The sequence below is a fragment of the Sesamum indicum genome, linkage group LG8 (assembly GCF_000512975.1).
Source record: "Sesamum indicum cultivar Zhongzhi No. 13 linkage group LG8, S_indicum_v1.0, whole genome shotgun sequence".
Classification (NCBI taxonomy): domain Eukaryota; kingdom Viridiplantae; phylum Streptophyta; class Magnoliopsida; order Lamiales; family Pedaliaceae; genus Sesamum; species Sesamum indicum.
In genome coordinates this window covers 12,593,938-12,607,254 of record NC_026152.1, presented here as the reverse complement: position 1 = coordinate 12,607,254, position 13,317 = coordinate 12,593,938, and the positions used below count along the sequence as shown (strand labels likewise).

The following is a 13,317-nucleotide window of genomic DNA, read 5'->3' as shown; positions in this document are numbered from 1 at the left end:
GCATTTTGATTATGAGCAATCAACTTTACCTATCAAGTTTATTGATATGTGCCTCTTTGGTAGGATCAAATCATAACATAGTTCACTTGAATTTTGTTGATAATTTATTCTCATATGGAGTATACAAACTTGACTTTACAGATAGTTTATACTAATACCAAAGAGCTCTAGACTTGAACTTATTTGAATTTGTTAATAGTTTTTATTCATGTCAAACAATTTTCAAGTATATATATATAGATAATTTATATTCATATCAAGGAGTTTTCAAGTAAATTTATATTTGTATCAAGGAGTTCTTCAATTTGAATTTGTAGGTAGTTTACGCTTATATTCAAGAGCACTTGAAAATTTATAAATTTCACGGTATTGCGTCGTCATCATCATAATCATTGGTATCCACTGAATATATTCATCTTCCATGCAGTTTATGCTCATTTCAATACCATGTGAAAAAGTTGTTAGTTCCAAATGTTCTTGGCTTTATTGCTTGAAGAATGTAGTAAAGTTTCCAATGCATGCCTTCAATACATAACTCAACTGCAAATATTCCAGATAAAGTATCTGTACAGTTTAATCATAGGTTTTTTCAATTATTGATGTAATCAAGCACCGACTCATCTTTTTCTTGATGTTGATTATTAAGTTGAATCATGCTAATTGTACTATAAAACCGACTGAAAAAATTGTATTGTAAATCATCCCAACTATCAATGGAGTTTGCTACAAGATTCATGCACCAATCAAAAGCAGAGTCTTTTAATGATACAATAAATTGCTTGACTAAAAGAACTCTATCGGTTCCAAGGTTGTTGCATATATCAACGAAGTGAGCAATATGTTGCCTCGAACCCCCATGACCATTGTATTGTTGAAACTTTAGAGCTTGGTAGTTTTGTGACATCCTTTGCTCAATCCTTTTTGTGAACGACTTCATGTAAGATTTAAAAATTTGAGCTCGCGTTTCATATATTTTTACTATTGCTTCATTGACGGTATTCTTCACATGCTTAATATAAACAAATCCATCAATAGAGATATGAAATTCCTTTGCTTGTATTACATGCAATGAAAAAATCTTGCTCTTCAAATTCATTTGACGTTGGGATACTTTGAAACTTGTCATGAAAGTTTTTAAGCTGATCATCGCAAGCTTGAACATATTTCTAGTGAAGTAGTTTGTACCACCATAACTATTGCAATCGCAGCTTTTGAACTTGTTGACGATGAATGAATCATATTATCATCAAGCAAATTTTTCTCCACAACTCGAGTTTCTTGCTTTGCCCCCACCTTAAGGAGGAAATTTGAGGGATAATATAATAACACCATCTCTACTTATCCCCATATAATAGTTTTGTTGAGAAAAAACTTCCAAACTCGATATATGATACTTGGAATTCGGGGAGTTGGAGAGATTGGTTTTCATTTTCAATAGCCTTTCAAGTTGATTTGTGATAAGAAGAGATAAGAGGTAAGGATCGTCCCACCGGGTGTGCCAAAATTTGTGAGCACAAATTTTATCGTATCTGAAAATAAAAAAAATCATCACAAATAAAAATATATACTTGAAGGTAAAAATGGACAACAATATCTTTTTGATCCTCTACTTATTCTCTTCAAGAACGTGATCTTTGAATTTGACAATTTCGGAGGTGGAACTTGGCATTTTAATCTCCTTCAACATTAACTTTGATCTTCAAATAAAGTTAATTTGAGGGTATTTTGATTTATTTTCGAATTAAATGCTATGAATTTTAGAACATTTGACTTGAAATTGAATGTTTCTTGGTGGATTTGAAGCTTTGATATTCCGTCAATGTTGATTTAGTGTCTTGATGACATCAACTCTCGATTTTTCTGATTTCTTCTTGAATGAAATGTTGAATTTGGACGATTTCCGCAACGAATGCTTTGATTTTTGTCTTGGACGCCGTGGATCTTCCTTGATTTGCGCTTGAGAGAATTTTGAGACTTCTTGAATGCTCTCTTGCTTGATTTTCAATTGTGTTTTTTGAATAAATTTTAATAGCCCATTTATATAGGCCAAAGAGATAGAGTTGTGATATGCTTGAACACTTATTGTATTATCTCTTTATAATTTAATCCAAAGAAATTGTATACACCAAACTTTGGCATGGCATATTGATATAATTTCTTTAATATTTTTATTTTTTAAAGAGATAAATATCAAATTACTTGTCTTGATTTGGTTAGAACGTATATGCAGTTGTTCTACGTTACACCGTTTAATTGGCTCAAACTTTGACTACAAGGCACGATTTAATTCGCCGAAATATTTCAAATTTGATGCTTGTCGGCACATTGATTTGATGATTAAATATATATTAAAATATAAATTAAATTAACTATTTACACTTGGAATTAATTTAGTAAATTTCAAAATTATAAAAATAAAAATTTATATAATTGACAATTAATATATTATTTTACACTTGTCATCATCAATTGGGCATGAAATTTTACTTGCCTACAGAGGAGAAAAACGGGTGTATAAGAAAAATAAAAATAAAAAATGGTGTATAAGAAAAGGTTTGGTGGTTGGTAAGGGAGAATAGATAAAGATGACGTAAAATTGAATGTATATGAAACCTTTTCAGAATTCAATTTTGTTTCTATCAGAAATAGACGGAAAACCAAATGTATAAGGCCAAAGAGGAAAAATAAAAAAACAAGTACACATTTTATACTTATTTACTTCATTACTCATACATATAATATTCCTCTATTTTTATTCTTTTCCTACTAATAGCACCCATATGAAGAAAAATAACCATATAAAAAATATTCTTGTTCTTGTTTGATGAATATTTTTACTACTAAATTTTTAAATTTAATTTTTAAAACTTTAGTAACTTAAAAATATTTTAGTATTATATTAACTTATTTATTCTAGTAAAAGATATAGAGAAATAGCTAATTAGTAAAATTTTAGAAATTAATCCTTCTTTTTCAATCTATTTTACTCATACAAAAAAAAAATATTTAAAATTTATCCCTCTTCCAATCATACCAAATAATTTAAAAATTATCACAACACCCACATATAATACAATTCCAAGAGCATTTTCATCTTTCCTCATGAAATAATTTTCACTAATTATTAATTATATACGTTAATTTTAAGATATCCCAATTACAATACACATGAAAAAGTCAAACTATAGGAAGACCCGAAAACTGCATTCTCTTGTCCGTACGACTTTATAACATTGTCCACTGCCCCAAGTCCTTTCTGGTCCACACGCCCAAAAACAGTCCCGATTCATATTCTTTTTAAGGTGAAAAAATAAAATAAAAATTATAATTAAAAATAATTTAGAGTGGAAATTGAATAGACAAATCATGCAGGGGAACATTCCCACTACACATTATATTCGTCGCAAGCAATCAAATGTGTCCAATTATATTCGACTCTTAGATTTATCTACCACGTCATCTACGCATTTACGTATATATGTACCTTTTATTTATTTATTTATTATATTATTAAATGATTATTGCATTTTTAAAAGTTTAAATTATTAGAGAAGATAATTATTTAATACATAATTTTTTAATATGCTCTCGTTTGTGTAAACCTCTTTTTTTTATAAATGGGTGAATGAAAGATTTGAACATAGGACCTTTTAGCCAATTTGGCTTTGATACTATATTAAATGACCACCTGATTTAAAAATTTAAGCTATTAGGGATGAGAATCGTTTCATATTTAACATGTTAACATGCTCTCTGCACGTGAAACATTTCTCTTATAAATGGTTGGCGATGAGATACGGATACACATCATATAAAAGTTTAAACTGTTAATATTTAATGTTTAATATCTTAATGTGCCCGCTTCACGTGAAACCTTTCTTTTATAAATGGACGACGGTGAGATTCCAACACACGACCTTGTTCAGTTTGAATTTGATACCATGTTAAACGACCACTTTATCTAAAAATTTAAGTTGATAAAAGGAGAATCATTTATATATTAACATACCCATCTCACGTAAAACTCTTTTTACTTTTTTGGGATAAATTACATTATGTCATCCGAATTATGCCCGTTTTTATAATTTGCTGTCGAAATTTTTTTGTGCCAACTTACCATCTCAACTTTGCAAAATTTGCACTTTGTGATATATGACTATTTTTTTGTTGATTTTTCTACCGAAAAAATCACATGCTATGCATATTTAAAAAAATATCAAATTACATAACTCTTAAATACACACGTATACTGCATGTGATATTTTGTTAACAAAAAAATTAGTTGAAAAATGTTATAAATGGCAAAGTGCCAAATTTCGTAAAGTTGAGATGGTAAATTGACATAAAAAAAGTTTAGATACCAAAATGTAAAATCAGATAACAAAAAATAATTAACTCTTCTTTTTTTTTAAATAAATAGGTCACAATAAGATCTGAATAATAGAAATTTTTGTTCGATCTAACTTTAATATCATATTAAACAACTACAGTATATGAATTTGCAAAAAGAAATGAAGGTAAAGTGAAAGGGGACGCGTGTCTGGCTTGCATCCTTGAATTCTTAGTAATTGCTTTAAATTTCATAATTATGTAAAAAACTTTATAAAAAGCAATGGCTACAATTTTAGTTAATTAAAAAGGCTCCCACTAGCTCCAATTACTTGGCACCCTAATGGCTATGCAAGAATTAAAGTAGAAGTTAGGATATGTTAAAATACATATCAAAACCACCAACCAAAGTCCAGAGTTCATTGGGGACCAATAAAACACATCTCCTATGTCCTCTGCATGCTCTCCAGTGGAACGACCAACTACATCTTTATTTCAGTATTAAATTATTTGCAGCTCGATAAAAAAAAAAAATCGACGTGTTGAAAAGCAATTAATGTAGAAATTATTATAAATTTATCGACTTTTGATGATAATCGAACCTCATACTTTGCTTGAGGAGACGTAGTTCGAAAAAGATTTTATAGTACAAAAATGCCCTTTTAAAAGTCGTGAATATCCAAATTAGACAAGGTTCAACATCGTTTTGCTCGAATCATTATCGATCCAAACATAACTCACCCCAGAATCCAGAATTTCAATTATTGGTGATAAAAACTTACCAACTGAAGTGGATTGTGCTGTGTAAATCTTGCATTTTTCGATACGTAAAATCAACTATAAATACCTGTCAAATTTCATGTATGAAGGTATGCATCTATTGTTCGCCGACCTAATTTTTTCATCCTGTTGTGCTCATACGAACTCGAATTTAATTTGAGGCTCGAAAAATTTTATTTAGGAACTACCTTAACAATCATAATAACATGTATTTAGCCCACGGCAGACTCAATGTGTATACAAATTGGGTAGGAATTTTTGATTGTATATGTCATTCTACAATTTACTTTCAAACTTAAATAAATGTGGGTCTAACTACATAAACACTCTCTACACTTTACAAAATTATAATACATGAATGAAGTTGTAGTTATAACTACAAGTACACTTCTCATTCAACAGCAAAACTCGACAGATACGCCATGAGACAAATTACACCGACACCCCTGTATTTATAATTTACAAATGACGTTGAGTATTTGTATAATTAGATCTAATTTTAAAAAATATCGATATAATTTACGACTTATAGTATAAAATCATTGAGAGAGAGAGAGAATCTTATACATAAAACAAATCTAAAAAAAAGCAAGTAATCTTTTATAGGTAGATACATAAGAATTTGTGGGAGCATCTGCTTGGAGAAGAACCAAGAAAAAGTGTAGTAAGTGGGAGGGCAATGTGTCCAAATCTTGCAATACTTTAATAATCCCCATATTACTACAACACACAACTTTGAATAAAGCATGTAAGGATGAAAAATTTTAAGAATGACTACTGCCATTTTCACATCTCAACAGATTTCTTTCCACTAATGTAAAGGTGATCTGCCAGCTTGTACGCACTTCATTCCATTAACAGAAAGTTGCTGATGGGATAACATCCAGTCATCAGCTCCTACTAATATTAACTTTTTTATTTCTATGAAATAACGGGTTCTTATTAAATTTTTATTATGATTATACATATTTTTTATATTATTTAATAAATTATAAATACCATTACAATGTATTGTAACAAGGGGTATTTGTTAGACGGTCAGGGGTATTTGTAATTATGGCAGATTTCATGGGAGTCCGTTGCGATTTATCATTTTTTTCTTTTCGACGCATGTGTCTATCGCGAGATTTGTAATAATTACATATACCTCTTCATTTGAAAAATTATAAATCCCTTCTTATAATTAGCGGTCGTATAGTAAATACCCCCTATAATGGGCTTTCACGAAGGGGTATTGTTAGATGGCAAGAGGTACTTTTAATTTTTTAAATAGAGAGGGGTATTTATAATTATGATAAATTTTATGAGAGTCCCTTGTAGTTTATTCTTTTTTGTGTTCATCGTATGTGTTCTCGTTCCACATTAGAAATGAAATTAATCAAATTTAAAATAAAAGCGAACATTCTCAACAAGTGTTATTCCGAAGTTCTGGACCCTCTTCATCGATACGAATCCACCTTATATATATATATATATGTATTGCCTAGCTACATAAACTCTACATTTGTTGGGACGTGAAGTGTTACATTACATCATCTCATACTTTTATCTTTTAATTTTCTCAAATGCTGATCACTTTGTTCGAACAAGAATCGTTGTAATAAATCAGATGTTCATGATGGTTTTTTGTTCTCTTTTTTTTCAATTAAAATCTTTATTAAAGACTGAAATACTCATAACTTGAGCTATATATATGTATATATATATAAACTATAAAAGTTATGAGTTAATTTGTACGCTAAAAATATAATCATAATATATAATTAAGAATAGTTTGAAATTTTGAAATACATCATTTTCAAAATGAAGAGGCTATGCTAAATTGAAGAAAAAGTCATATTAAATAATATAAGGTTTATTATTCTTTTTAAAAAAACTAAAAGTGGGTTATTTAAATTCTTATTTTCTTGTATATAAGCTATGGTATGTGTGTTTTTATATATTATTGAACCAAATAATTTAAAATTTGATATTTCATTCTCCTAAAATACTAATATCTTAAAAATCATGCATTCAGATAAAATCTGCAGTAATTAATCCACAATGTTACTTTACTAAATAAGGCTTTTTTTAGTTTATTTTTTTCTCTTATTTAAATTTGGTAAATTATGCATTTCAATAAGCAAGCGTATTTAATTATGGTATTTTTTTATTTTATATTAAAATAACATATTATTTTAAATTATTAATATAAGAGTTAAATACATTTTGCACTCCGATCCTGATTTATGTTTATAGTCGCATTTACTCCCCTAATTATGAAAGATAATAAAAATCCACCTTATAAAATATTTTGGCATTGATAGGACAAAAATGCTCTTCTCACTTACCCTATACTTTTTATTTTACTCCCTAAAATATATTTTATTAAAAGATTCCTTCAAAACTACTTTATGTGATTTAAAATTTTGCTCAAATTTTATTTAAAAAATAATTTTTAAGATCTACCTTTTTATAATTATGTAATACAAAAAATATTTACAAGTTCAATATATTGAAATATATTTTATAAAAAAATACATATAAACATGTGTAAATACATGATGCATATAATTGTATAAAAAAGAGTATGTTATAACTTATAAATTTTTATTCAATTATATGTATGCATAATTAAAATATATCATGCCATTACTCAAAAAATTATAAAATTAGATCAATTGTATTATGGATTTGTCTATTTTACAATGTATATGTACATTATAATTGAGGTAGTAATTTTAAATTGTATTGATAATTTATTTTTTGAAAAAGTTCAATATGTATAACAACAAAGCAAAAATTAGGTATATTTTTGGACAATCATGTAAAAAATATAAGAATTATAAATTTATAGAGTCTATATAAATTCTATGCTCATTATAAAAACCAAAAGTTTTGGATAGCATATATTTTAAATAATTTTTTTTATAAAAATTCAAATTTTATTTAAGGGAAATGATTGTAATAGACATATTTTAAGGGTGTAGATAATAGGGGCATTTTCATCATAAAAAAATAGGTCCTGTATCACGGGCGGCGGGGAGGGGGGAGGTGATTTTGTTGTATTTTATAATTTATGAAAATAAATATATTTTATACATAATTCAGGAGTGCAAAATATATTTAACCCTTACATTAATATAATACGTTTAATGAACTCACTTTTTATTTTTAAAAATACTCATAAAAAGCTTTAATTTTGATAAGTAATACACAAAAACAGTTACTGAGTTTATCACCTAATAAGATGGATAAATGACTAAATTTGTTGTAGGCTACAAGTGTCTGTGTCTTCACTACATCTGAATAGAAAATACAAATCATCTTACACATGAAAAATACAATAGCTATCTTGGAGAGAACCACCGACACACTTCCGGCCATATAATTTGGCTGTTGCAAAAATGATTGGTTACGTTTTCTTGATCAACAAAGAACCTATGTTGAATCCAAAAGAAAGTTTTAGATTTATTCGGGATTTGAAGCACCCTGAAGTAGATCTGTTTACAATACGAGACATATCAAGTCGTTTAAGATCCACGATGTTAGTATTCCGTTACTTACATGAATCTGTTAAATGTATCCTATTATGTTATAATTTACATAAAGAGGTCAACTATGAAAGATCATATATAGATGCAATAACAACAACAACAATACTACTAATAATAGCTTTAAAAAAAATACATTGATTGTGGAGCCAAATATTGACACGTAATGAAGAAAAAAGGCGAATAAAATGGGGATGGATTGGCGCAGGATGTAGGAGTGGAACTAGTAGGCTGGCCACGAGAGTCGAGACAACGCACATCACAAAAGTGAAGCAAGCTGGAAATACATCTCCACTGCAGTGCCTTTAACAGGAAAGAAACAGACCACTTTTTTATAGCACATATCTCCCAAAAAAAGGATTCAGCTCTGAAGAAATCCAACAATATCTGTGTTAACTGTTAAGCATTCATGGAATCAGGAAATTACTGTTAAAATTAAATGTTTCCCAATGAAGCATTTAAATCAGACGAAAAAAGAATAGCCCAAAAAAGCAAACTTCTCTGAATATCGACAATGGTAGCATACTGATAAGAAGACATAAAGTGAGTGCAATAAGCTATCTCGCATTATGAATTTCATATTCACAAATCTGTAAGGTCTTACTAAGGTAAAGGCCTTTGCTTCAATCAATTTCAACCAAGAATTGGCCAATATCGCCCCAGCTATGTGCATCAGCCGCAAAGTTCTTCCCTTCTTTTTCTTTTCTCTCCATTATCAAAACCCAATGATATATTATTGCCTCTATTTCCCAACTTAATGGAGATGATCAAAGTATGAAATGCACCTTTCTGCAACGCCCAACATCATCTTTTCCTACCAATTATATTCCTCATAAGTTGAGCAGTGTTGCTTCTCAAGGTCCACAGTCTTCATGAACAGCTCAATCACCTCCAGTATTAAACAAAAATCATGTGCTAACAATGTAATCATCCACTAACAAGAGCTCAAACTAACGGAAAAGGACGATGAGTTGGGACAACATAGGCAAGCCCAACATTAGCCCATGGACATCTTCAAAATGTTCATAATGTATCATTTTCCATCATCTTGACACTTTAGAGAACATTTGAATCTATCTCTCTGGTCCAGTAACAATTCATCCTCAACACAACACTAATTCTATTAAGACCTCGTGTGCCTACCGCAACCATTTCTATGAACTCGAGAGAGCACAGTATAACTTTGCCAATTTTGTCAAGGCTGTCTCCCTAAAAAGGTACATCTTTGTATAAGCTCCCTATCACTTCAAAGGGCAGTTGATGCAAGAAATGAAGCTGCGACATTTCTGCGTTTACTGAATCAGGGACAGAAGCTGCATATGGAAACATCACTCGTTTCCTTAATATCAATACTAAGACAAAGGTAAATCAAGCAGGAATAACTTGATCTTGTACAAATGAAAAGCATCAACAAGCACTTAAATCATATGAGGGAAGAATATCGGTGCTTGTGACTATTGGGTGTGTCCAGAAAAATTAATCATCAAGAGTATAACATGAAGAACTAAGTCAACCAATGGATTTAATAACTCTTATTACAAGATTGATAACAAGTTATTCAACCTCCACAAGTTCTTAAGTTTTCAATCCTATCTTCAATCTATCCCAACTTCATAACTAATTAATAACAATCTATAATATGAATGAAGCCAATATCATCATTAATTTAGACTTCAATCATGGTCAATTTGCATCTTAATTCAATTAACTAGATTTTTGTTTTATCGATTGGAAGCTCGTGAAATATTAGTAATAAGTTAAGTGACCAACGTAATATCATTATGGAAAACACGGACAATTGCTTCTTTGGTAAGAGATTGTATTTTTTGAAAACTTTAAAAAAAAATTAATAAAAAGAAAAAGCCTGGACCTACACAATTTCTTGGGTATCCGTATAATAAGGATAAAACCCAGTAAGTATTCTATGAGTAGGATAAAAGTAGCATACAAAAGTAATCACTATGGATACTTATTGAGTATGGGCTTGAGTAGAGTAAAATCACCCATTTTGACATGCCTGGAGGAGCAATATAATATGCTTGGGATGGATGGTAACTCCTGTAGAAATTAACACTTATCAGATTCCTAAAATTGACACTAAGGGGGCGACGAACTAACATGTAAGTATATATAACATATTAGGAAATTCTTTAGTCCAAGCCACAATGCACATAAAAGAATTCTTTCAGCGCTTCCGCATCCAACCCAGTCTTGCCATCGTGATATCTCAGTAATTTCACCAATATTGTTTCTGGGGGTTTGGACCTCGACCAACGGCGCCTAGGAGTTCATGATTTCGTTTGTCTTTATTACTTGTATAAGCTATATACTGTCAAGAAATCCAGAGCCTGATGATCAAAGTTTGGGTAAATATCCTCATAGTTGATTAAAACATGTGCAACTCATATTGTAGGTCTCAATTCCCTCATAAAAAAGATGCTATCAAAATTTTAAGTCCGCCAAATCAATGTAATAATATATCTTTGAAGTTTATCCCGAAAAGGAAATCACAAATCTTGTAAGAGCTGGGAGAGTTCAGTTTTAATTGCTGAATGTCGTTGTCAACACTTTCCTAGCTAGGGAACCAAGCACCAGATTTCCTTTATGTTTCCTCTCATACTTTTCCTTCACCACCGTCTTTTATTGCAGTGATCGAAGAAGAAATAGAAAAAGATGTCGTTATTACTTATTAGGAAATTGATGGTAAGGTGCCAGAGCAGCACTACATCAGGATATCTCTGAAAGCATCTAGAGCTAAATATGGGAGACATTAAGGAGGAAGAAGAAAAGAGGATCTGTTAGATGATCAGGTTTTTGTTCAAGGTCGGAGTTGCAGGCAATTCATCAGTTGTGGCAAAAGGGCAGCACAAAAGAATATCACACCTAAAGCTTGCTGGTAAACCAAGATCTGGAAGTAAATAAGAGAAGACAGAGAGATCCAAGAGATCTCTACATCTGCTGATATAGTTAGTAGTCTATTTACTTCTTTTAACCTATGCACTAGGGGAAAAGGTAGCACATACACTGACCACCATTTTAAATTAAAAACACAGAGTATAAACAGAAGAAAATAGTAAGGTGAAAACACAAACCATGTAAGTTAAGACTGAAATACATAATTCATGAACAACCAAATATAGGGAAGAAACCCACCTTTTCCTTTTGGTGTTATGGTCGTCAACAGTTACATTAGTCCTTTCCTTCTTCCTTGTGAACTACCTTCTCAAACAGATTGCATTTGTTTTCTCAAGCAATTAATGAAGTGTGCCGCAGAATCTAAAATCTCATGTAAGACCATAACAACAGAGAAATGAAAAGAAAGGAACGTGAAGACGTGCGCGTAGATTGTGAAGGTTGGGATGTTATTCTAATTGGTCTCGGAAAACTAATCATCATTCACTCCTCCATTCCATAGACCAACTCTTCACTCCTAATGAGGAACTCTATTTTTCCTTCTGCTGTAAAAAAGAATGCTGTAATCAGCTCCTGATAATTCACATGCTCATCTGCTTGATGCCAATTACAGAACTAGTTCATTTTAGATTCTAAAATTAGGAGGTTGAGATTGGTACAGATGAAAAATATACACAAAAGTTGGAAGGTGATATGGAATTCAAAATCAAACCCGAGTTCCTCTACTACCAAACACTGTCCTTTTCACCCGTCTCTATCAACTAAACAACGATACCGCAGCCAATAAAAGAATGCCTCAATGATCAATTCCTGCGGAAATTAAACAAAATACAGAAAATCTAACCATCTGAAACACAGAACAAACCTTCATGTTGACGATTGATTGAAGCGTTGGCTCGCGATCTCCCTCATGTTCTGCGTCGGGAGTCGGCCTGCGGTTGATTGATGCTTCCTTTTCACCATCAAAGAAATAAACAGAAAACAATTTAGCATACACGGGAAAAAGAAATAAATGGTTAAATTTGTTCTTGTGCGAGTAATCACTTTATATGAAATTGTTGTACGTACTCGTCGGGTAGATTGCAACAGTGCAAACCGCGTCCCGATAAGCCACGCTTACGAGCCATAAGAAGACTGCTCTGCTCTCAGAAAGACAAACTTCAAGCAGCTGTCTGGCGTTAGGGGCGACTACGTCGGCACCAGCATGGAGCAAATGATTGCCACACCAGCCAAGTGCATAATTGGTACACATCAACACTCAATCGTCCCATTCCCCAATTAGCGCCACATGAAAAAACTGAGCCAGCAGAGAAGGATTGCCATGTCACCAGCCAGTCATCACCATTTTGTAATCAGCAAATGACCAAACTGCCCTCACGCTCTCCCACTTCGTTTCTTCTTTCCCGCCAAATCCCCCGTCACCAGATAAAACCCTTTTGTCCTCTCCCCCCAACCCCAAAAACAAATCCTACGATGGCGCAGCAAGAAGAAGATCCGAACCCCATTGCCGAGATACACAAGCTCGAGATCCCGACTCGCCGAGTGAAGAACATTATGAAACTTGACAAGGACATCAACAAGGTCAACTCCGAAGCGCTGTTTCTCGTAGCTTCCTCCACCGAGCTATTCATCCAGTTCCTAGCGGAGAAATCGGCACACGTCGCACTGGAGAAGAAGAAAAGAACTGTGAGGGTCGAGCACATGCGAGTTGCGGCCAAACGCCACCGCCCTACCGGTGATTTTCTGCTGGACTCTCTTCCGA

The 13,317-nt window shown here is 31.7% G+C and overlaps 1 protein-coding gene and 1 long non-coding RNA gene across 3 annotated transcripts in view; one reads left to right on the top strand and one right to left on the bottom strand.

The window, feature by feature from the left end:
* LOC105168410 lies at nt 8,550-12,765 on the bottom strand. The gene is made up of 3 exons (XR_848336.2): nt 12,624-12,765; nt 12,421-12,507; nt 8,550-9,009 (listed from the first exon to the last, which is right to left on the bottom strand). It is a non-coding gene; the product is annotated as an uncharacterized LOC105168410 (long non-coding RNA).
* LOC105168411 (nuclear transcription factor Y subunit gamma) overlaps nt 12,879-13,317 on the top strand; it is a 1,113-nt gene continuing 674 nt past the window's right edge. Inside the window, exon 1 of one of the 2 annotated variants that reach the window (XM_011088479.2) lies at nt 12,879-13,314. In XM_011088479.2, the coding sequence (XP_011086781.2) occupies nt 12,915-13,314 (400 nt within the window). In that variant the 5' untranslated portion in view covers nt 12,879-12,914. The other variant, XM_011088478.2, reaches the window with a different exon arrangement.